The 25,447-nt window shown below is 38.1% G+C and overlaps 1 protein-coding gene across 4 annotated transcripts in view; it reads left to right on the top strand.

Moving 5' to 3' along the window:
* Positions 1-1,512: 1,512 nt before the first annotated feature.
* Positions 1,513-25,447, top strand: part of SMARCA1 (SWI/SNF related, matrix associated, actin dependent regulator of chromatin, subfamily a, member 1) — a 33,722-nt gene continuing 9,787 nt past the window's right edge. For 2 of the 4 annotated variants that reach the window (XM_068411714.1, XM_068411717.1), the window contains exons 1-19: positions 1,513-1,683; positions 6,142-6,228; positions 8,900-9,066; positions 10,025-10,125; positions 10,247-10,347; positions 10,635-10,814; positions 13,070-13,225; positions 13,480-13,611; positions 14,410-14,478; positions 15,224-15,333; positions 16,023-16,249; positions 16,815-16,936; positions 17,330-17,482; positions 18,919-19,051; positions 20,023-20,171; positions 20,788-20,907; positions 22,099-22,209; positions 22,397-22,510; positions 24,954-25,076. In XM_068411714.1, coding sequence (XP_068267815.1) covers positions 1,588-1,683; positions 6,142-6,228; positions 8,900-9,066; positions 10,025-10,125; positions 10,247-10,347; positions 10,635-10,814; positions 13,070-13,225; positions 13,480-13,611; positions 14,410-14,478; positions 15,224-15,333; positions 16,023-16,249; positions 16,815-16,936; positions 17,330-17,482; positions 18,919-19,051; positions 20,023-20,171; positions 20,788-20,907; positions 22,099-22,209; positions 22,397-22,510; positions 24,954-25,076 — 2,451 coding nt within the window. In that variant the 5' untranslated portion in view covers positions 1,513-1,587. Of the gene's footprint in view, positions 1,684-2,412; positions 2,498-6,141; positions 6,229-8,899; positions 9,067-10,024; positions 10,126-10,246; positions 10,348-10,634; positions 10,815-13,069; positions 13,226-13,479; positions 13,612-14,409; positions 14,479-15,223; positions 15,334-16,022; positions 16,250-16,814; positions 16,937-17,329; positions 17,483-18,918; positions 19,052-20,022; positions 20,172-20,787; positions 20,908-22,098; positions 22,210-22,396; positions 22,511-24,953; positions 25,077-25,447 lie in introns of those variants that run through there. The other 2 variants (XM_068411715.1, XM_068411716.1) reach the window with 2 other exon arrangements.

The following is a 25,447-nucleotide window of genomic DNA, read 5'->3' as shown; positions in this document are numbered from 1 at the left end:
TGGACCATAATTTAGATACTGAATTTCAGGGTAATCAGGCAGTCATGGAAATAGTTCAGATATTCAGTTACTCTTCACAAAATGGCACCTCATTGAAGTCAATGTATGGATAGAAAAGAGCTCTCAGAGGTCTTTCTAAATGCAGTGTATGTGAGCTGCAATAACCCATTTGCTCAGCTTAGTTGTTGGGTTATACAAAACAATCTTGATAACAGCTACTGAGCTTTTTACTGGAATGAAAAAGCTTTTATTGCTCATTCTGCCTGCAAGGCTAGGGTTTCATTTATTTCTCTGGACAAAATGCTCATAATATCGACTTTGTAAGTAACCACCAGGTAAAAAGGCTGATTTGGAGCTCTCAGTCTTTTAAGTCTGCCATCTCAAGGATTGTTTCGGAATCATTTAGCAGTATGAGTAAAGTTACAGCTCAGCAGCTGAAAATCTGAATGTCTTGCATGGACAGTCAGAAACATGTGCATTGTCAGTAACTAAATTGAGGGGCTTCATTAGCACAATTTTCAGTATGAAATAAACAAAACCTGCTGAATTTGAAATGGCTTAAGAAAAAAATAATTTTTTCCCATAAGCTACTCTTGCTTTGGGAGCTCCACTGGTACCTCTTAGCCTTGCAGATGTTAAGAGGTGATTTTCTCTCTCAAATACAGCCTGGGGCACTTAGGAAAACACACTCGCTATTTGCAACAGGGTTTGGAAGCAAGAAAAATGAACTGCAAATAGAAAGTTTTCTGCCCCATACCATTCTGTTTTACTGTCTGGCTCCTGCAGCACCTTATCCTTTTGTCAGCTCTCCACGTCAGCACCCACGCTTCCTTCTTCCACAAGAGTCTACAGTCCACATGCTCTACATGCCTGTGCCAGGGCCACAGGGACTGCTGTCTGGGAAGACAGGGGAAGGAGAGCGCATCCTGTCCTTTGCAGATGAGGCACAGGCTGGCGGCCCTCTGGAGATTACAAAGGCGGCAGCTGGGACATGTAAAGGACCTCAGTCATGGCTGCACCAGCTCAGGCTCCTTCAAGCCAGCGTTGTCTCCAAAACACAGTGGATGCCGAGGAGGCCTGGAGACAGCGCAGTACATAATAACTCTGCCCTTGGGCATGTCCAGAGCTATTGCTCATGTATGCAGTGGCCCTGACAGCTTTCTCTTCTGTGAGCTGTGGTGCCACTTGAGAGGATGGGAAGCAGCGAGGCCTCTGTAGGCCACGGGTGGCCCCTCGTGCAGCACTTACTGGGGAATGGCCAGGAACTGGTGGCCGGAGCCTCCCCAGAGGCCCCGCTGACTCTGCCACAGGAGGCCTTGCTTGCTCCCCGGCCTGTGGCGCAGACCTCGCCCCGCCGTCAGCCCCCGCCGTCAGCCCCCGCCTCGCCTCGCCCCGGGCCGCCACGCGCAGCACGCGCACCGCCACCGCTCGGCGGGAAACGCGCGCGCCCGGCCCGCTCTGGCCGAAGTATCGCGAGATCCGCGCGGGGCGGGCGGCCGGCGGGAGGGGCGGTGCCGCGCGGTGTTTGGGGCGGTGGGGCCGCCCTCTGCCCCCCGGACGGTGGCTCAGGCACCCACCGCGCTCAAAATGGACACCGGCCCCGGCGGCGCCGGCCGCGCGGACGGCGAGGTGCCTTCCACCTCCGCCGCGGCGGCCTCAGCGCAGGAGCCCGGCGCCGAGGAGGTACCGCTCCGGGGGCGGGCAGGGGGGGACCCTGCGGGCGGTGGAGCCTCAGGGGACGAGCGCGCCTGGCCCCGCCGCCCCTCAGGGCCGCGCCGCTCTGACCCTGAGGCCGCCCGGGCCGCTGGCAGCGCGCCTGCCCCTCTGCCGCAGTCCATGAGGGCCCGGCCGGGCCTGCAGGGCCCTGCAGGCCGACCCCCGCCCGGACTCACCCCCCGGCCCCGCCGCGCGGGCTGCGTCCCCGGTCTCCCCTTCGGCATCGCCGTGGCAGCTGCCGCCCCCCGTACGGCCCGGGCGCCCCGGTGGTGCCCCCTTCCCTGCCGTGCAGTCCGGGCACGCCGGTGCTGGTCGTGCCATGCAGCCGGCTCTGCCCCGTATGGACCCCCCGCCAGCGCCGCAGCCTGTGCGCTCCCGCAGGGCCCCCTCCTCTAGTGCCCCCCGCCCTGTTGTTCCTCTTCCCCTGTCCCCAGGTAAAGCTGTCCCGGAGCGGGATGGCGGCAGCGGGCGTGGGGCTCGGCGGGGGCCGAGGGCCCTGGGCGGGGGTGTCGCGGTGGCGGCTCGGAGAGGTTACGGCTGAACCGGCCTGTCCCAGCCCTCACTCTCCAGAGCTTCAGCCTTCCCTCTGCCCAGCTAAAATGCAGTCGTGATGCAGAATAAACCCCTCAAAAGAGCATGTCTGGCTGCCAGCCTTCTTCCTTTAGTTTTTTGGAAAAAAAGACCACGGGCTAAGACACAAGGAATGTAAAAAGTGACGTATTCGGGTATCCTTGGAAACTGAACAAGATTTAATCTGAAGAATGAATCTTATGAGAACTTAGTAAGAATGATGACTGTGTGTCATATTTTTATGATATTGGAGAAAATTGTGGAACTACGTATATTAGTGTAATCAGAATTTTAATTCCAATTGATGAAAGTCCATTTTTGCCTGAAAAGAACACTTGATTCTTTATTTCATTACTTATGTATACAAACAGCTGTGAGATACAGTACAATGTAATTCTGAATGTTACCTGATTGTTCAGGGGAAAAAGCTTCTGTATTGGACACAACTTATTCTACAAAATTTTATACAAGTCAACTGAGAAAAAGTTACTACTAAATGTTTAGGGAATGCTTGCCTGGAGAAATCATTTGAAAGCAGTGAATGGTTTAAAATATTATCAACGTTGTGCTACTGTGCCATACTGGTCAATGTGTTTCTTAAAAAAAAAAAATTGCTGTTTGAGGTTTTTGTTCAGACTGTGGAATTTCACTTCACATTGGGCCACAGATCTGTTCCATAGCTATACACTTAGTTACACGTTCTGCATAATAATGGCATATTATGCAACCTCTTGTGCTCTGTTCCCCTCTCACTGTTTTACTTCACTATAAATAGTCTTTCTTGTTGTAGTAGTACCAAAACAGTGGCTTAACTTAATGGCTATTTGGAATGTGTTTCCACCTTGTATATGTGAGTTAAACACAATAGGGGTCCTTCTGATTATTCTTAATGCATCTGTTTAAAGTTCTCAGTAGCACAGGTTACAAGAGTGAAGTCAACTAAAGCAGCAGCAGTAGTTCTTATTCCCAGGCATTTATTTAGGTGTTCACATGACCTACCCAATTTAGGACTAACTATTGCACTTACTAGACAGAAATCTCTCTCTCTCAGCCTGAAGTTAGTAGCTCTGTTTAGTCTAGCTAGTAGAGATTTCAAGGGGAAGTATTTTGGATCCTTGGAATACTCAGGCTCTGTTATTTTTGAAACTGCTGCATGGTCTTGTTTCTTGTGTTTAAATGACAGTGATTTTTCAGGGGACTTTCTTATGTGGGGTTTAATCTTTAATGGAAAACTTTTCTAGGGCAGAGGCAGGTTGTTACCAGCTAGCTCCCTGAGTTAAAAACGAAAGTACTTTTTTTCTTTTACTGGTTAATTAATTGTGAGTCTTCTGCTTATCCTCCTGTTCCTGTTGAGTCAGCCCTCTAAGTGATGAAGATGCTTGTGTAAAGTTTCTAGGGTAAAACTCTCACAGACTTGATGAAATATTTTTGTGGTTTTATGTTGTATTAGGTACATGATCCCGTTGATAGTAAGAGAGAAGTATTCTTACTCATATGAAAATTCAATAATTTAGATTTTTATAACTCAGAACATTATGCAGAAGCAAGTTTGGGTATGATGCTTGTCCCTCCTGCCCATCTAGCTCCACCAGCACCGAATAGGATTTTAGTGAAATTACAGCATGTTCTTTTCCCTTCTAAGTTGTGAGGAAGAGAAAGGGTATTGGGAGGTATGTGTCTGAAGTTGTTTGTGTCTTTCATCAGCTGTTGACACTCTCCTGTTTGTTATTTCTAATATTTTGGGGCCATCAATGTTTGACACAAACACTGCAATGAGGAGTGGGGGTCAGGGAAACTATTTTTGTCTTGAAAGGTAAGGTGTAGAATGTGATTTTATGTAGGCGTAGAATGTGTTGTGGCTGCAGTAACTTTACATGTCGCTTCATTTACTTCATTAGCTCAGTGTGTTATTCACAAATACTTATTTCTGCATAAATTTAATTTGTATGCCACTATAAGTTTTCTTCTGGGGAAATCTTGAGTCACAAGAGAACTGGCATTAGAACCATCTGCCTTAAGGCTTAGAAAGATAATACTGCATTATGTTTTACTTGGAAAACTTGCAGTTAGAAGGGATTCTCATAATACTGAGTTGTTCTGCTTTGTCCAGGATAAACTTCATACTTACCTGAGGTAGACAGACAACTTTTTTCCGGTAGCACGTATCTATGTAATTTATTTCTAGGGGAGGTGAGGGAGACATCTGAAATGGCCTACTGTCAATTTTGTTTTCCTCTGAGGAGTATTTTGTCACTGTAATAACAAGGATTGGGCCTTATATTAGCACTGTCAGTCTCTCTTACTGGAGTGTATGTTATATAGTGATACAATGGAGGTGTGACTATACACATATGTATAACCTGCTCTTTGGCATGTTGGTGTAACAGTCCTCTCCTAACATGCTTTCTGAGATAAGCTGATTACCTGTATGACTGAAGAAGCTGTAAGTGAATGGAACGCTTCTATTGCTGCTTATTTGTAACATAATAATTGGGCCTTGCAAAGCTGAACTCATGCATTTATAAAATCATTAACTTGTCAAACAACTTCATTATACACTTAGTACTGTTCGCCTTTGCAGAGAATTATGCCGTTGGGCCAAACCTTGAAAAGGTGATCTCTGACCTCAGAAAATATTCCTTCCATTTGCATGATTGTGCTTAAAGTTAGAGTAAGTTGACATATATATTTATCAGTAACAGTTCTGAAATTTAAGCATAATATTGCTTGGCAGACTTTTACATATTTGGCCCCATTTTTGTCTGGTTTTGCTACTTGACCCTGAATAGTTTAGATTGATTATTATTTTATTTTGACGTATTTGTAGTAGGCTGATACTTAAAGCATATGTCAGATTAAGAAGCTGTTACATTTTATACAGACGTGCACATCAGCAGTTCCTTTCAGATTATTCAATGCTTTTCAAAAACATTTTTATAATTTAATGCATCTCAAAAAATAATTAATATTTTTTTATTTTCAACAGGCGCTTAAAAAGGCATACCTCAAAGACTGAATTAGGGAAAAAAAATCCACCAAACATTTCTCTGATGATTCTCTTTTTAAAAAAGATATTTTGCCAATATGGGTTTTGCCAGCTTTTTTTTTAAATATAGCAATGTAGCAGTTGAAGTTGTGGAAACCTTGAGCTTCCTAATTGCAGACAGAAATGAATCTCATAAACTACAAAAGTCAGCCATTTTTGTTATAGTTTCTTAAATGTCTTTCATTTACAGTAAATAAGGTAGTTCTTTGTTAACTGTCTAAGTCTATGCAGTGGTTGCTGCATGGATTGGTTTGATTGTTTAACTTGTGTCTCTTCCTAGGTGCATGGCTAAGAGTAGTTAAACCTATATTTCCAAATGAACTCTGACTATTCATCTAGAAGTGAAAACAAACAAACAAAACCCAACCAAGATGCAAATGCCAGAAATTTACAGTTAGGAATTTTACATTTAGAAATCACACTTAATTTTTAAAAATATCTTTTCAAGATATTAAATTTAATTATGCATTTACAGGTAGATCTCTGTGGAAGATTAAACTTCATCCTCTTTCAGTACTTTCTTTCAGTGCTTTCAACTTGGATCCTGTTTGCAGAGATAAACATGAGGATGAGACAGATCTTCAACTTAGATTTTATCTGGTCATATCTCCTCTTTAGTTTTGTCATGGATATGACGTTCTGCTTTTAGTGAAATAATATGATTAATGCAGTCACTTCATTTTGAAATAATTACTTTTAAAAAGTAGTAGGCTTATCTTGTAGTGTGTAGGTTTGTTCAGTTTGGTATCTTTTTCCTTTAGTAAATAAAGAGGCTGATATTTATACCGTGTTTAAAATTTGAATTCCAGAAAAATGATCCCACGTTTCAACTCAAACTTCCTCCAAAGGCAGCTAGACCTGAGAAAGAAGTTGACCCAGAATATGAAGAGAAGATGGTAAGCGTTTTCATGACAAAAGATACTGCAGCTTTTTATGACGTTTGTTTGTTTGAATTAGATCAAGACAGTTACAAGGAGTTATTGCAGACTGGATGTGTCAGAAAAGAAAAACAAATCAAAATTCATTTAAATGTCTGGTCCAGTGTGGTGTTTCTCACAGTAGGTGTTCAGTAAAGAATATGAAAACAGAGGAAGCAGATAGTGATAGTTCTGTTAAATACTGTTCCACTCTTCCAAGTATTTTTGGCTGCATGATTTCTGGAGTTGGAGGCTGTGGTTTCTATACTCACTAGTTGTCAGTGGATTTTTGTTTTTTGTTTGTTGTTGTTTTTTTTTTTCTTTTTTCCCCATGGATTTGTCTGCCTGCTTTTTTTCCCCTCATGTAGGTTTAGTCATCCACACCCTCCTGTGGTGAGGAGTCTCTATTCAATTGCACTTTATATTTAGATCTCTCCCTTTTTGATTTTGAATCTGTCTCTGCTAGTTTTATTTGATGACCTCTTGAATCATGTCAGAGGCATCCTTAAGCTGCATCTTAAATGAGAGAAATACTGAAGCTGCCAGCTTCTCATCATATAAAAACATAAAGGTTTTAAATGTTCATATGCCCCATAATATATGTGCCATAACAATGCAAAAGAGGGTCTGTCCACGACACAAATGAAGGGAGCTTGTAGTCCTGCAGAGAAGAGAGAACAGGGTAACTTCTGTATTACAAAGAGGCAGAAACCAGGAAGACATTACAAGACACATTCTTGGATGACACATGTAATAAGTTCTTAGTTGAAGCTGGTATCTGTATCTTGCTGCATTTTTCTTAAAAGCTTTAATGTTAAATGGGTGCCTAATAATTATAGTAGAGTCTGAACGGACTGGATACCATAGAAGCCAGGGAAGAGTATCACTGTTAGACATAGAAAAAATGATACCTACTTGTATGAATACTTAATTTTTAGCCAGAGAAGACACACAAGTAAATCTGTTTGTTGAGAATGAGTTGAGTAAGTAACTAAACTTAGTTTCACAGTAATACGTGGTGAATTTACATATTTCCTAAATTAGAATGTTAGTTCGGTTGTTCTAAGAGGCAAAGGGAATAGGTATCAAAAAATCTGCCTTTCATCAATTGTGCAGTTGTGAGCTAGACCTTTACTATTTATCAAGGCATGCTGCTTACACCCAGCCAATAATTTTGCAGGCAGAAAAGTATGTTGTGGCATTCAGTATAGAACCTTACCAGTTATGGTTAACTTGCCAAAACCATCATGTATTACTAATTTAATATAAATCCTCTGAATGGATTTGTTCTTATCCTGTATGAGCATAAACATTCATGTTTTTACTTCCCCTTTTAGAATCTTTTTTTCCTAAAAGTTTTACTTGATATTTACAGTTTATTTGGTTTTCAAGTTATCTACACAAATGGTCCAATAATGAATGCAAGGGAAAAATAATAGTAATTTTTTTCCAGGAGATCTTTGTAAAGATATTTGCTGGTAAGTGATGCTCTATTGAAAGAAATGCATTGCCCTCATGTGGCAAGATCCTGCATTGCACATCAGGTTCATTTTTGTTGTCCTTTTCTTTGGTTTGTGTTATTGCTGTTAGAGCACTTTTACTTGCATGTAAGTTACCTATAGAAAAGCTTTGTTTGTGTATTTCTTAGAAAGGTTATGGTACAGCACTACAGTTTCACTTTTGTAGCTTATATCAAGATATATAAATGAGATCACATGAAAATTGCTTTAAGTGGTACAGTATTACATGATGCTTAGAAATGGCATAGAGAAACTGCCAATTGCATTCTGTCAGATAGTATTTGCATTTTAGCATGTTTTTCTTAAAAATTATGTAACGTCTTTCAAATACAGAGAAGGACATATGTTTTGCTGTGTTTATATAGCAAAGTGCATATGCCTCATTGATATGGCAAAACTGAAATGATTGAAAATTGAAATCTGACAGTAAAATTCACAAACTTCAGTGAAAGCAGTATTGAGCTAATGCATCCGTTACTTTAGTCATACTTGTAAAAGCAGAGCTACCACATTGTTGTCTTGGATCAAATCCTGATAGCCTTGAAGCTGATGGAAGTTTTGCCACTGGCTTGAACAAGTTTAGGATATCATCCCTTACTGTAAGTCAGAACCTCTGGGGGGATAACAGAGAGCATATGCCGCAGGTTTAATAGCCAGCCCAGCTTTAAACCGTGACACTTTTGTAGACAGTGCTTTAAAGCATCACTTCACAGTTGCTGGTGTGCTGTGCAGACTTAAGTAATCTATACAAGTAAACTGTTTTTGGGTTGTTATACTAATCTTTGAGTTTTGAATGAGGATGAGTTGCTGGGATGAGGTTATCAAGTCCTGCCATGTCTTCCAGATTGCTGTGGTATTTATGAAGGATCACTTGAACTACCACACGTTACAACTGGGTGCTCTGAAGCAATTCATGCTTAGCTGTAAGCTGAAGCAGCTCAAGAGCTATTTCATGATGCTTGTAGCCCTCTGAGTTGGCTAACAGTAGGCAGATGGTCTTGTCAGTCTTTCCTCATATAAGTTTTTCTTATGAGTGTCTGAATTCTGTTTCTTAATAAAAATACATTTTTTTTATGAAGGAAAGTTACTGATTTTTATTTTTTCAATTCTCTCCCCACTTTGGAAACTAGAAAGCAGATCGAGCAAAAAGATTTGAATTCCTCCTGAAGCAGACAGAGCTTTTTGCACATTTTATTCAACCTGCAGCACAAAAATCACCAACATCTCCATTGAAAGTCAAGCTGGGACGGCCACGGATGAAGAAAGATGAAAAACAGAGTTTGATTTCAGCTGGGGAGTATGTTTTATTTTTATTTCTGTCTTCTTACACTTTCAAATAAATTATGCATTTTAACACATCTATTTAGTTAGTAGTGTAGAGATTGTGCTTTAAGTCCAGAACTTTTCCTATTAATGGTGTTTCATTATTTCTTTAAAAGCTGGTTGATGTATGCATGCTGATCCATCAACGTCAGTATGACCTTGGATCAGGAATGCGCTTTTAAAGTAAATTCCCTGATTCTTACCACTTACTGTGCTTTGGTACCTATTGTGGAGTGATTTTGGAGCACATGAATTGTATTTCTTTTGCATGGCGCTGAACTAGAAGATGCATTTCAGAAATGCACCTGATGGGCTCCAGCTGCTAGTGGACATGTCAGTGGGTCCAGAGTGGAGTTGGACCAAGTTAAAACAAGAAAACATACACGTAGTGTGGATGTTGGATCCTCAGCACCAATAGTCTCACTCCACCAGTCTGTTTGTATTAGTCAATAATGGAGGCATAGCCTGCATGTAGTGTTTCTGAGGGGGCTTATAATAGCAAGCAACTAGTTTTTGGAACATTTATAAAATGACGTTTTCTAGTTTATAAATAAAAAAAATTTTTTTTTTATTGAATATGTGATTCTTCTGAATGGTGTAGTTATCAAGTAATTGATTCTAAGGCCACCACTGATGTGTATCTTGTATTTCTGTGTTGCTCATTAAAATGTACCTTAGAGAACTCATGATATTTGTTGTCAGAGTATAGTATAGCTATGGCTCTAGAGGAGAGGGCTTCATGTCAGCCTTTCTAATTAAAGCTAGAATGAACCATAAGAAATAACTTATTAACAGGATATGTTTTTGGTCAGGGTGCTAGAACATACACATTGTAGATCAGTGATTTTCTGTTATAATTTGTCTCTCTTGATTTTATAGCCAGTGTTTTGAGATTATTTCTTATAAACATGAATCTTGGATTCTTTCTTTAGGTATCGTCACAGACGCACAGAACAAGAGGAAGATGAAGAGCTGTTGTCAGAGAGTCGAAAAACGTCTAATGTGTGCATTCGATTTGAGGAGTCTCCTTCATGTAAGTATTGTATTGACAGTTTTCTGATTGCTTTGATGTAATTAAAATCTGAGCAGATCGCAATTAAAATTTTCTACTTAGAATTAGTATTTTTCTACTTAGAGAAATCTTACATTTACAGATGTGAAAGGAGGAACACTAAGAGATTATCAGGTTAGAGGTTTGAACTGGATGATCTCATTGTATGAAAATGGTGTTAATGGCATTCTGGCAGATGAAATGGTAAGCAGTAATCTTTTGGAATTTTTATGCTAATAATTGGGCAAAATTCAACACTAAAGTGCCTGTAGAATTTAATGTATATGCAGTAGTATGCATCATTCTACAACAGTTAGATTTTTCACAACTGGAATTATAATGCAGTGAAAGAAATCGTATTGCATTTGCTGTGTAGTTGGCTTTAAACAACTTAAGTGGCAGAATTATATAGTAGGAAAATTGTTTGAAGCTACTTCTGTGTGGTATTTCATTTCAACAGGTTTCTTTCCCTCCCCTCTTTGTCAATGCAGGGTCTTGGTAAGACTCTGCAAACAATAGCATTATTAGGCTATCTGAAGCATTACCGAAACATTCCTGGGCCACACATGGTCCTGGTTCCAAAATCAACTTTGCACAACTGGATGAATGAATTCAAACGCTGGGTTCCATCGCTACGTGCTGTTTGCCTTATTGGAGATAAAGATGCCAGAGTAAGTGCTCTGTGTTTCAAAGATGTACTAATTATTTGTCAAAAACTAGCATTTGGGTATGTGGAGTTCTCCCTAAGCTACTTCCTTAATTACAATATTTTTTAGTAATCTTTAACTGTATTGGCATTGAAAATGCAAAATGTTATGCTTGTAACTATGAGGAAAAAATGCAAATCAGTAGGTGAAATAATAGACTCGGATCAAAGTACAGCTGTCTGACTTACTTCTTTTTCTGTTGTCTTCCTCTTTGATTTTTGCACCTATTTTTTTTTACCTCTTCTGTGTTTGCATTGTGGCAGAGTTTATTCATTTTCCTTTATTGCCCTCACTTTGTTACCTCTTTCTTCACCTTTTTTTTAGGTGACTTCTCCCACTCTTTACTTGTGTCTTATGTCCATGCCTTGCCTTGTAACTAGGATTCTGTTGAAGAGCTTTTTATCTTTCATAGTGAAGGCCTTAAAATAGATATAGGGTGGTTTTCTAACTTGAAGGGAATCAACGAGCTGGATGTTCCTGTGAATTCAGTGGCTCTTCATATGGATTGCATGGCGACTTGTTACTGCTTGAGGGTAGAAGGGCTCTACGGAGGGATCTGGACAGGCTGGATCGGTGGGCTGAGACCCACGGTATGAGATTCAACAAGGCTAAGTGCTGGGTCCTGCGCTTGGGGCACAACAACCCCATGCAATGCTACAGGCTTGGGGAAGAGTGGCTGGAAAGCTGCCCAGCGGAAAAGGACCTGGGGGTGTTGGTCGACAGCAGGCTGAATATGAGCCAGCAGTGTGCCCAGGTGGCCTTGAAGGCCAACAGCATCCTGGCTTTTATCAGAAATAGTGTGGCCAGCAGGAGAGGGAGGTGATTGTCTCCCTGTATGCAGGTGAGGCTGCACCTCGAATACTGTGTTCAGTTTTGGGCCCCTTACTAAAAGAAAAACATTGAGGTGCTGGAGCACGTCCAAAGAGCAACAAAACTGGTGAAGGCTCTGAGAACAAAACTTGAGAGGATCGGCTGAGGGAACTGGGGTTGTTTTCACAAGTGATAGGACAAGAGGAAATGACCTCAAGTTGCACCAGGGGAGGTTTAGATTGGATATTTGGAAAAACGTCTTCACCAGAAGGGTTATCAAGCAGTGGAACAGGCAGCCCAGGGAAGTGGTTGAGTCACCATCCCTGGAGGTATTTAAAAGATGTGTAGATGCAGCGCTTAGGGACATGGTTTAGTGGTGGGCTTGGCAGTGTTATGTTAATAGTTGGACTCAATGATCTTAAGGGTCTTTTCCAACCTAAATGATTCTGTGATTCTGTGCAAGGAACTGCTGGTTCTGCCAGTGAGTTGGACAGTTCCTTCCAGTGCTATAGTCTTAGATTTGACTGTACTGCTCGTTGCAGATTGTTTTAATTTGGAGTCTGATAATACTTGTACCACAGTGTGTTTATTGCTAGTTCCATGGAATGAAATGAAGATTGTGTTGAAGGGAAGAGTGCGCCTTCACTTTGTATGTTCTTTGCTTTCAGAGTCTTATGTTTGTATTGTCATCAATTTTCATTTCCTCGTTTTCTACTTAATCTCTCTGTTCTGTGGTGGCTAAAGCACCTCTGAGCTTACATTTGCATTTGTAAGTCAGTGCACAGTATTGTACAGAACACTCATTTACTAGGTAGCTCTTCAAGGCCATGGACTTGAACAGTTCTGTCAGTCCTACTAGCTGGGGTGGTCTGTGTACCCTGCTAAGTAAGTTCTTGGAGACCTGCATGTGTGGCTTTTCCGTAGGGTGATTTTCTTTCATGTAAAAGGATTTATATGCCTAGATATGTATCCCTTGCAAACTAGAGATGGGACAGAGAAGGGAGATGTTTAGGAAAGCGAGAAGATGGGAGTGAGCTATGTGAGTTGTTTTGAAACACTTATTTGTGGATTGTGTCTTTGGACTAGTTAGTTTAGAGGGGTTTTTCCCTATTAGTAGTACGTACTGTATCTAAATTACAGAAAAATTATGCTGAAGGGTAAATATTTAATTTTCAATAGGAGAAAATTTATGTTTTACTTAACCCCAGGTGATGATCTGTCTGTGCCCAAAGTACAATGGATTTAAGGCTTTTGTTACAGTAACTTTCAGTTACTGAAAACGTGTTTCAGAGTCTTCTTTTGTGTGCTAGCTTAGTGCATCAGTAGTGTTGGTGGAGATAGGTTTCACTGAATTCCATATAAATTGTTCATATTTATAAATGTTTATTAATTCAGTTGTTCTACTTTAGGCTGCTTTTATCCGTGATGTTATGATGCCTGGTGAATGGGATGTTTGTGTTACATCATATGAAATGGTAATTAAAGAGAAATCAGTCTTCAAAAAATTTAACTGGAGGTACCTGGTAATTGATGAAGCCCACAGAATAAAGAATGAGAAGTCTAAGGTAAACTCAAAATTATTTGATACTTTGAAGATAGTTTGACACAAAAGATTCCATCTGATTTGAGCAGATTTTAAGTGTTAGGTGTGGTGTTTTTTTTAAAATATAAACCATAAGCTATTGGGTGGTAAATATGAATTTCATAGGTAGTTCACTGTCATTAAATCTAGTTGACGTTGTTTCAGGTTTCAGAAACTGATGAAAATTCATTATGCTTAAATGTACATGATGATGGTAACTATTTGTTGTATTTCTAGCTGTCAGAGATCGTACGTGAGTTCAAGACAACAAATCGATTGCTGCTTACAGGAACTCCTTTACAGAATAACCTCCACGAGCTGTGGGCATTACTGAATTTTCTTTTACCTGATGTCTTCAATTCTGCAGATGTAAGTTGAGGTTTGGAACTACGGTCTTGGTCTTGTTATGTTGATTTCCAGGCTGCTATCTGCAGAAGAGGAGAATGACCAGTCTAGTAAGAGACATATGATGTGGAAGACCTGGGTTCAGTAGAAGCTCTGTGGCTTACCTAACTGTAGACTACATTTTTTGCTCAACCTAGTTAAAACAGTGTATTCTGTTGGTGCAGATAAGGCCTCAGGCCAGTAATAGCAAATGTAATACTTCAGCTAGTTCAAGAATTATGCAAAGTAGTTCAAGAATTCTGCAAAGTGGAACAAAATTTGGGAAAGGAATGCAGAGTGAAGAATATGAAGCATGCAAATAGGCGTAAGCCTTTTTTTTTATTATTTAGAATTTGAGTCATCTTTCTCCTCTTTTACTGTTAGTGTTTCCTTGTACTTGTGTTGCTTGCTTCCACTGTTTTTGCTCTGTCGTCCTTCTCATTTACTTAAGGCTTCTGGTTTCTTTTTCTTTTTTTACCTTCCTGCGCCATCATTGCACAAGCACTAAGGGGAAGAACTTGGACACTGCAGTGACGAGCATGGAAAACCATTCTAAATTAGACAGAGTAATAATATGTAGTCTACAGAGTTACTCAGTTGACTTGAAGGTTATAACGTGCTGGGGAGCTGGCACAGAATTGCAGACTGATTTTTCTTTCACTTATAGAAGTCATTTGTCTCAAGATTTATGACACTCAGCTGGAGTGAAAGAGAGTCAATAAGCGTCTGTTAAAACTACAGATGATAAACAGTTCATACCAATTGTGCTGTTTCTCACCACAGGATTTTGACTCATGGTTCGACACTAAAAATTGTCTCGGTGATCAGAAACTTGTAGAAAGACTTCATGCTGTAAGTAATTAAAGCTTTAATCACGTGTCATTTTTAGCACACGCAGTGTAAAAAAAGAAGAACAGATTATTTCTCCCTTCATCTCAAAGTTGAGAAGATGAACGTGAAGGTATTTAGTTACAGAAATGCCCAGCGGAATTTTCATGAATTAAATATTGGAACTTACTGTTGTAGATACTGCTTTTTGTAACATTACTGTTTGAAGCAGACAAAATCTGTACATAAAACGTGAAAATGAAGAATTTTTAGATCTTTTTGAAATCATTTATTATTGTGAATAGTATACTGATACATGTCATGCCAGTCTGAATAAAGGCATGCCTCTACATGACAGGAAAGACATTTTTCATCATACAGTAACAAAACAAATGAGAAGGAAGTACAACATATATTGCTTACCTTTGCAATGTTGGTATTTTGTATATGCTGCAAGTGGAAATGAAACAGGGCTTATGTGAAGATGTAATAAATAGATTTTATAAGCTAATGGGTTTGGCTGTTGCTTAGGATAACAACTGGAATGAATATATGGCAATCTTTGTGTAGTGTTACGTATTTATGCGTGAACTTAGCCTATGAGTGGACAACTTCATTTTGCAGACTTTAGCAGAATTTTTCTGACGGGGTCACCATGACATGAATAGATATCAATTAGTTCTGAATCGGAGAATTTAATCTGTTAATTTTGTATTTGAGGCAATCAATTTTATAAATTTATCTGTGGAAAAACTCTTAATTTGTGTAGGTTTTGAAGCCATTTTTATTACGTCGCATAAAAGCTGAAGTAGAAAAGAGTTTGCCTCCAAAGAAGGAAGTAAAAATTTATCTTGGGCTCAGCAAAATGCAGAGGGAATGGTGAGTTATTTACATCAAAGATAGATTCTTTTCTGATAAGGAATGCTACAGCTCTTGACAGTGCTTTTTTTTTTTCTTGTAGTTGCATGTTAAGACAGTCAGATGGAGAAGCCTATTTATAGCTGTCTTTGGGGCTTTTTTTTATTAAATGCACAAGTTACAAAGAGCTCAGGAAGTGTAATGAAAAGGGTTGGGTGGAAGAAAGCAGAAACTTCTTTTCCTTCCTTAATTTTATTTGAAGGAACATATGTCTACTAAGTTTCCTCCTTTGATCCAAGTATGTATGCACCAGGAAAAGTCTGAGCTGAAATAAAAATAAAACTTTGAGGAGCCACATACCCAGAAGAGATGTGAGAAAAGGTGCCAGCTCATTGTAGCAGCTTCAGTCAAATAAATGTTATCTTTAATCCACTTCGTAATCCTAAAATGGAAGTGTAAGATAACCCAGTAAATGACAGATCATTGTCACTCACAGACAAATTGCCTTTCATATTTAGGAATGGATTTATAAATTCTCATTATCAGTCAGGTATTTTCACCAAGTTTCATAATAATATAGCTCATTATTATATAAACAAAGCAAACTCCCACATCCAGAAATAAGTAATTGGGATATTGCAGGGTTTCATTCGTGTTTTAAATATCAAATAAAAACAGAGAGTTGTTCCAAATTGCCTGTAAAACTTCAGGTATACAAAGATCCTGATGAAAGATATTGATATCCTGAATTCAGCGGGGAAACTGGATAAGATGCGTCTGCTGAATATTCTGATGCAGCTGCGGAAATGCTGTAACCATCCTTACCTATTTGATGGTGCTGAGCCGGGCCCTCCTTACACCACTGACACGCATCTCATCACTAACAGTGGTAAAATGTTAGTTCTGGATAAACTGCTAGCAAAACTCAGAGAGCAAGGTGAGTACTGTTTATGAACAGTAGTGATCTGAATGCTCGTTGTAAGTAAAACTACCTTTCAAAAATTGCATGGATTCATTCTTGTCTTTCCTCCAGTGAATGTATTCATGACTGTCAGTGAGTTTTTTGTTGAAAATCATTTCTATGTAGATCTTAACACATGGAGGGAAGGAAGGCTTACAGGAATGATGAGGAAGACTAATAATATGGAGAAGTAGAAGGAAAGGAAGAACAGAGCCTCCCTTCTGCTGTCTATAAGAAAATTTCTGATGAGAGGATTAGTTTGTCTGTGCACATCAATTGTCAGCTAATTATCCTACCGTGGTTTTAAGTGTTCTGTTTCTTCAGCTGTGTATTACCTCTGTATAAATTACCAAGTAACCTGTCTTGAGGAGAGGTTAAATCAATACCAGAAAAGTAACTTCAGAAGAAAGTCATATTTGAGTAAATTAGGCGTAGTACAGAATATTTCACATGAATTCTTATTCATGCTCTATAGTAGGCTCTGTGATAAGATTAATGTTAAAACAGAAAACCAATGACAAAACCTTCTGTGTTCTGTCAGGTTCCAGAGTTCTACTTTTTAGTCAGATGACTCGCTTACTGGATATTTTGGAAGACTATTGCATGTGGCGTGGATATGAGTACTGCCGACTTGATGGACAGACGCCACATGAAGAAAGAGAGGTGAGAAAGTTGTATATAAACAAGAAATGTCTTTGTTTTACATGTTAGGTTATTAAGATGTTAGTGTTTACATATATATGTATAAGTAGTTACATCATTGTTTAAAGCAAAAATACTACAGTTTAAAAAGGCTGCTAAGGGTATATGTTTTTCCTAACCAAACTCTACAGTAAAGTAGGTTTCATTTGTTCCTCAATAAATGAAAAATGTAGTGTTTTGTGGACTCAGTGGATTTTTCCACCTGTACAAACCTACAGTTTCTTACTTCTATAAAAATTGGTTTTGGTATGAAAATTCTGTAAGTTTCAAAGAAATTTCATTGCAAAGCCACCAACATATTGGAAGTTTGTTTGAAAACTCTGATACTTTAATGACACTTTTTTTTTCTTTTAGGAAGCAATAGACACATTTAATGCTCCCAACAGCAGTAAATTCATTTTCATGCTGAGTACCAGAGCTGGAGGTCTTGGAATTAATTTGGCAACTGCTGATGTGGTTATTCTGTATGATTCAGATTGGAACCCTCAAGTAGATCTACAAGCCATGGTGAGTTAACTCCGTAATACACATTCGTTTGTTAGTTGTCATTGTTCTGTTTTGTATAAGTGTTTTCAGAACTTGCATTTTTGTTCCTTTTCTTTACTTTTTGTATTTAATACCAAGAAACTAAGGAATAAAAAGACCATGAACAGATTTGTGGAAGAAACTGTAGATTTTTCTCTGTAAATATGTTTTAATTATTTAATAATTGAATAAGATTACTTCTGTCAAAATACTGTGTCAATTTTGTTTATCCACAGAATTATTCTTAATTCTGTCTTTTCAGAAGACAACAGTAAATGAATAACAGAGGGCTGTTTCCAAAACAATAGCAAATAATTAAGAGCATGCAGCTTTATATTCCTCCCTTTTGGGAAGCTTATGCTTTTGCAACCCACCTTGTTTCTGCATAAGTGTAAAATCATTCGGTGGTGATGCCAGGGAATCTTTGGGTTAAACATACTAAACTGTTTGCTTTCTGAGTGCTGAATATCAAAAGATCAAGTCTATAATTTATCTCATGTGGACCAGAAATCACATGATCCTTCTTCCATGATTGGAGGGGTGGGTATTTCTTCTGCGGCTTTTTGTGGTTTTTTTGGTTGGTTGGTTGGTTGGATTTTTTTGTTTGTTTTTTTTTGTTTTGTTTTGTTTTTTTTTCATTTTAGTGCCTTTAAACACAGCACATACTTACTGTGAATAACTCATCCTTTCAATACGCATGCTGACTACCAATAGTAGACCAACTTCCTGGAAACTGATGAGTTTGTGAGTTTTAGTAGCATCAGGAAGAAATTAATATTATGCAGCAGAGTAAAAGATTTAACAGCTCATGTTTAAAGGGCAGTCAGAACATCCTGGTACCAACAGCTTGAAGGCCAGTTGTTTAACTTTTAAGAGGACAAAATAATATTTTTATTCATGTTTTCCAAGAGAATAAACACAAGTTTTGTTACAAATAAGTATATATGTTAGTCATATAACCTCATTTGCTGTGTATTGTACCTGTACTATGTGAGCTGCATATTGGTACTTTAACGTAGCTAGCTTGGGACAGCTACAGTATTGAAGCTGTGGCTGCGTAGGCTTTGCCCCTGGAGTTAACATGCTTAAGCCAGGAATGCCAAAGTTTCAATACCTGTGTCAAGTGAGAGGTATGTATATACTATTGTATCTCCACTTCCCAATTGCAGTCTAGACAGACATTATCTTCATTTACAACGAGGTAGATGCATTTATTACTATGAAATGACCCAAACTTAAAAAGATGTGATAACAAGATATAAGTAAATATTTCTGTACTGGTTTTATGTTTTTGTATACTCTTAAATAAGCAAGGAACTAAGAAGTACATGCTAGTTTCAGTCTGCTGTTTCTGCAAGCTAAATGTCTATTGCTTGTGAGTTTTTGTTGCTGAACACTCATTGATTTATGTTTGTTAGGATCGTGCGCATCGTATTGGTCAAAAAAAACCAGTACGGGTGTTTCGACTTATCACTGATGATACTGTTGAAGAGAGGATTGTAGAAAGAGCTGAAATAAAACTGAGACTGGACTCTATAGTTATACAACAAGGTATCAACTGCTATATGTGTTTGTCCGCAACAGAATTGTTCAGTCCCTTAAAGTATGGGTTAAATAACTGTACAAATGTACAGTATGAGAAAAAGCAGGCCTTGTGTATAATAGCAGTACACTAAATCTACCTAAGAAACTATCATTTATAAGTTATTCACTTGTTCAGCTGAAATTTTTGAAAAAATTATCTTTTCCTAAATAATGTGGGCATAGACTTATACTAAGCCTCTAAATGAGGAAAGCAAACTACAGCTGAATAGATATTACTTGGTCTTTGTGATATGTTAAAAAGGAAAAAAAGAAAAAGAAATGTTCCATGAGAGATAAAAATAATTATATAGATGTGCTTCTTACCACATATTAATTTATTGAACATTAAAACTACTATGTGTGTCTTTGTTTAGAAGCTCTTGGAAGAATAGTTTGTCAAAATAAACGTTAAGTTTTGAAGGTTGTATTTCCAAAAGGGTGGGCTGCTGAAAGGGTGATGGTCAAAATTTTGATGGTCTGTGAAGAGATGAGATAGGATAAGTGAAATTTTGGGACAGAAATTGGAGTTTGGGGAAAAATATTGAGAGATTTGGGTTGAATTTGGGTGAAGTGTTAAAAATATTAAGTACTTCTTAGCGGTTATTACACAATACTTTGTCATTTTTCATCTCAAAATAAGATTTTGATCTTAAAAGTTCAGCTAACTTTATAAGAATAAGATCTTAAACATAGAATTTGGATTATCTGAATGTGAAACATTTTTTGTTGTGGCTTGATCCAAAGTTGTTACTTTTTTATTTTCCATGAAGTTCCTGATTTCTGTTTATTTTCAGCTCAAATGAAATGTAATTTTTTTTCTGTATGGTTCTTCTGATTTTCCTTTCTTGTTCTGCCAGTGAACTAAAAAAATCCATTGTTTGCATGGTCGTACTAGAACTCTTGTATTATAACTTTAAACATGTTTCTTCTAATTTTAGGAAGGCTTATAGACCAACAGTCTAACAAACTGGCAAAAGATGAAATGCTGCAGATGATCCGGCACGGAGCCACGCATGTTTTTGCTTCCAAAGATAGTGAGCTGACAGAAGAAGATATAACCACTATTTTAGAAAGAGGTGAAAAGAAGGTTAGAGAACAATTTCATATGGAGTTTGAAATGTGTCAAACGTTGAATATATATATGCACAAAAGAGAAATTATGTAAATCTATTTTTATGCCCAATTATTACTTTACTATTCGTAAATATTTTAAAGCATATGAAAGTTCTGAAGGAGTATAATTAGTGAGTTATAACTATTTTCAAAGTTCAGACTCTGTGCACCATATCTTAAGTACTGTTTATTTTGTGGGCTTTTAGAAAGATGTAAATTTTATGCCAACAATTCTAATAGACACAAAAACTTTATGGAGCTTTATTAGGGAATAGGTAACTCTGTGGAAAAATGAACTGCCATTCAGCTCCAAAGAGCTGGGCATAAATTTCACTTAAATTTAAAGATTAAATCATACAGTTGTAGGGCTACATCCCAGCATAATAAATCTAGTTTAATGGAAAGTCTTGGAGTCAGGTTGTTCAGAATTGAAAAGCGTTATGGGCATCTTTCCTTACAAGAAAAACGTAAGTAAAAGTTTAAAGCAGAAAAAAGACGTCGAGAATGTTTTAATGATGATGAAAGCTGTTTTTTTTCAGAAAAGATAAAACAGCTTGAGTAAGCCTAAAAGTATCTTCCTGTATTTTTAGACAGCTGAAATGAATGAACGATTGCAGAAAATGGGGGAGAGCTCCTTACGAAATTTCACTATGGACACAGAGATGAGCTTATACAACTTTGAAGGTGAAGATTATAGAGAAAAACAAAAGGTAACTTTTCTTGTCTTTATGGCTTTAGTTTTGAGGTGCAAGCATAAAGGCCATACTAGAAACGTTATGGCTATGAAGGTTATTCTAGAGAAGTAACGAGCTACTGAAAAATTCACTTAGTTCTGCAGAAACATCAATATTCTGAATTTTTGTTAGATTAGCTTTTGGCCCCACTGTTTTACTTCATGGTAAAATCTGATAATATTGCTCAAATTTTACCCTATGTTGCATCCTACTATATGGCTGCAGTCAGTATTATTTTAGTGCCACATAACCAAGAGGAAAAAACACGCCTGATAATGATTTTGTATGTGGAACTTGGACTTAAGTTTTTTTTGCAGTGAAAGTCACAAGCATTAACATGAACTGTTTGTACAATGATTTACCTAATTACACAAGGATCATCCAAACAAAGAGGTATTACTCAGGGTCCCACAATGTTATCACTGTCTCTCTGTGTTTTACACGAGACGTATAGTCAAGATATCCTTAAGGTCTTCTCTGGAATCAGATACATGAGCTCTTATTTGTTAACTACAGAATACCCTCCTAATCCAGGTTTCTTATCAATTTTGAAGAAACATTTAGAAAAATAAAATATTTAATGAGAATAGAGTGTGTGCGTATATACATAAGATTCTTTTTTTCATGTTGATAATTTCATTACAAGAAGCTAGCTAAATCCAGCATAGCCTTGAAATATGCTTTAGTAAGTTTAATACAAGTAATTGAGTTAAGATTAATGCACTGCTAATGATATTTTTTTTGCCAGTGTTGTAGCCTCTGTAGAGGTTATTCATTGTGATATTTAGAGGAGAAGCAATTCACTCATCACAAGATATTACAAAATACAGAGCACAAGTTCCCAGTCCTTCCATTGTGTTTTGGTAGATGGAATCATAAGCTTACTCACGTGTCTGAAGCAAGTAGAATAAAGGGATCTATCCATGCCACTGCACTGCTTTACTTGAGTGTTATCTTTTCTGTGTTTAAATGCGTATTATAATCAGCTATAACTTCTAGCTTATTTTTGAGCTCTGTTGTAGAATCCATATTGTTGAGCACAACCATTAGATTTGCTGTGCAAAAATACGTTCCTGTTTTGCGATGCCACGTTAGTCATTATTTTTGTGACTTTAGGAAAGCATGCAGTTACTTTTAATATCTTTTTATTCTATTCTGCGTGTGTAGCTGAGCATGATGGAATGGATAGAGCCTCCAAAACGAGAACGCAAAGCTAACTACGCAGTTGACGCTTATTTCAGAGAAGCCCTACGTGTTAGTGAACCAAAAGTCCCAAAGGTAAGAAGTTGGCAAGTACGGAGGGTTTTTTGTTGTTCTGCTCTTCTCTCCCATGTTGCATCCTCTGCTCTCTAATAAAATGAATGTATTTGCAAAGTGATAGGGTACCACTGCTGCTGAATTATGGCAGGTTTATTGCACAGAAATCAAGCTTATGTAATGTTAATGTACCTGTGTATTTTTGAAGGCTCCACGACCTCCAAAACAACCAAATATTCAGGATTTCCAGTTTTTCCCACCACGGTTATTTGAACTTCTGGAAAAAGAAATTCTGTATTATCGTAAGACTATAGGGTATAAGGTAATGCTTTTTTTTCTTTTCCAATTAGTGAAATGTATTTGTATTCCTCTTTGCAGACTTACTGCAACCTTGGCAATAACTAAATAAAGTAAATGAGACTGCAACTGAAAAATATGTAATTCTGGTCTTATTTTTTTGCAAAGTGCTTCTCATTGTGAAGGAGATGGCTTAAAACCTCTATTCCCCTGTTTCTGTTCCACTGCCAACAGAAAAAGTAGCTTGTAATTCCTTCCTTCATTAAAAATTTCGTATCTGTGTAGCTTTGTGTTTTGTGGTGGGTTCCTAACAATAAAATAGAGTAGAAAAAAGACAGTTCTGATGCTTTATATACTCGTCAAAAACAAAAGTGTGATATGTGGTCTAAGGCGAGAAAATCATTTTTGACTAATGTAAGATCACCTTCCAGGGTATGATTTCTTTCGTTATAGCTTTCGTATATCTTGTGCAGAAAGTAACTTAAGGTAGTAATATTGAAGTTGACTTTGTGTTGATATGATGGTAAGCAAAGTGACATTTTTCTTGCATTTGGTGGGATATAAAATGTTTAAAGGTGTGGAGCAGTCTGAATGTATTACTAGTACAAAAAGAAAACCAGACAACAGAGTTACCTTATTTTTTCCTACTATGCCTTAGCTGAATTTCTCCCTCTTCCCTGCTGACATTACTGGAGAAGCAGTGAACGTGAATTCTGTTTTGATGTTGATTTTCATTACTTGCGCCAGTATTGGCCGAGTAAATCAAATGGATTCCCTACTTCTAGACATGTAACTTACTTCAAAAAGCCCCATGTTTCATGGCAGGTTGCAGCAAGAAGAAATCACATATAAAATGTGTTGGAGAACATAAACTTGTCATACAAAGCAACGGATAGGAAACTGGTGTTGCAAAAGAGTAGAATCAATATTTGCAAAATATATTTTTAAGAAAAAGCATAAAGTGTTTTAGAATCTAGTTTGAAGCAAAAAGAATTTAATGTGGATGGCAGGGTAGACAACATAAGAATTAAAGGAAGTATAATCAGCTTAGGGAAAGAAATTATTCAATTAACACTCCAATAAATAAGGATTGGAGAATGGCTAGTGTTGACAACACGCATGTAAAAAGAGAGGTGTTTCAGTCCTGTTAATGAAATCTGTCAGGCTGGATAGGTTGAACACGAATACTTGTTATCTTAAGAACTTACTATGACTGTTTACTGGTGGTGAAAGTGATAAATATGATTAAGTTTGTTCTGCTTTGAAATGGAAGTATAACTTTCCATCTGAAGAGAGTTTATTATTAAAACTGAAGACTGCCATAAACAATATCAGAAGGTATCAAATAGGTAGAGACCAAGCTTTATGTGTCAGTGTTAACTTAAACCACAGAAGCCAAGAAAACTTCTTAGCCAGATGTTAAAACATCTCTTAACTTCCTTTGCCTTTTGCTGCAAAAATACATAAGGTCTGCAAAATCTTTACTGGATACTTGCTTGCTGTTGTATGGTATGGAATTGCAGTACACAGTTTAAAGGTCACAAATATTAAATTGGTGTCATTGTGGAGGGGGACAAATAAAATAGTGCTAGGCCTTGTTTACATAATGTCTGTCTGGTCCTCACTTCAGCGGTGTGCATAGCTTTATAGTAGACCTGGCAGAACTTAGTATTTCACTGTAGTTATAAGACATTATAAACCACTGGATGTAAGAGAGCAGATCCTTTGCTAATGAGCAGTGCCACTGAAATCAGTGAACTATGACAGCTTACCCTAGGCGAGGCTCTGCCTCTCACAATATCCCTAAGGCACTGTGTGTAGAAGTGGAGGGTACAGGGTGTAACAAAATTGTAACATCATCTGACAAAATCTAGTCCTATGTTTGGGAGGAAGGGTTTAAGCAATAAGATTCGAATCTAGGTAAAACACATTTGGTAACTGTTGTACAGGTCAGTGCTTTAATATTTAATAGTTGGAAAAAATGTATTTTACCATTTACGTCTGTTCTATCATGTCTTTCACTGAACTTTCTTAAAGAAAAAGTGAATAGGACCCTTCTGTTACTTATAGGTGAAGATAAACTTTATATTAAGAGCTTGTGAGACAAGAAGGAACAAGCCATAGATAAATTACAGTATTTCATACATAACCTTGTCTTGGAGGATAATATTTTCAATTTTGCGACAGTTTTGTAGATACTGATGAAAATATTCTGGTAGTTACTTTAAAATATATTTTTGTTGTGGTTTGGTTTCTTCAGGGTAGCCAAGGTTTGGAGTGGTGGGGTTTTTTTGTTGTTTGGTTTTTTTTTTTTGTTCTGTGACAACAAATGCTTAGTCAGGGTGGACTATATCAGTTCCGTGAGATCCAACATGTGCTTATAAATTGTAAACCAAGGCTGATAGAAAAGCGTACAGTCTCTTTAACAGCATTGCTGCACTACTGCTTATTGATACCCCTGATTTTAGGTCCCCAGGAATCCTGACCTCCCAAATGCAGCTCAGGTACAAAAAGAGGAACAAAAGAAGATAGATGAGTCTATGCCTCTGAATACTGAGGAAACTGAGGAGAAAGAAAAGCTTCTAACACAGGTAAAATAAAACAGCTGAAGTATTTCATCATATGTTTTTTAACTAGTATGGAATATAAACACTAATAATGATAAACATGCACAGGAAAGCATGTGCATTATGTTATAGAAAGAAGATAGCACACAACATGTAATAATTTTGCTTGATTTTGCTTTGAGGGACCTTTCCTGTCCTTGAACAAGTTTATGTGTCAGTCACCTGCTATTTCCTTGGATGTCTGCAATGTTTCTGAGGCAAGGACTTGTATAGTAGATGCCCTACCCAGCAATACATGCAGAAATCCAGTCAGTGGGTTTCTGGTATATGCATCTACCTTGCATGTTTTTTTTATCGAAAAGGGTTTCAATCAGAGAGGACAAGCCTCTATTGGC

The sequence above is a fragment of the Nyctibius grandis genome, chromosome 13 (assembly GCF_013368605.1).
Source record: "Nyctibius grandis isolate bNycGra1 chromosome 13, bNycGra1.pri, whole genome shotgun sequence".
Taxonomy (NCBI): Eukaryota; Metazoa; Chordata; class Aves; order Nyctibiiformes; family Nyctibiidae; genus Nyctibius; species Nyctibius grandis.
The sequence above is the reverse complement of the archived record's forward strand: the minus strand, read 5'-3'. Positions and strand labels throughout refer to the sequence as shown.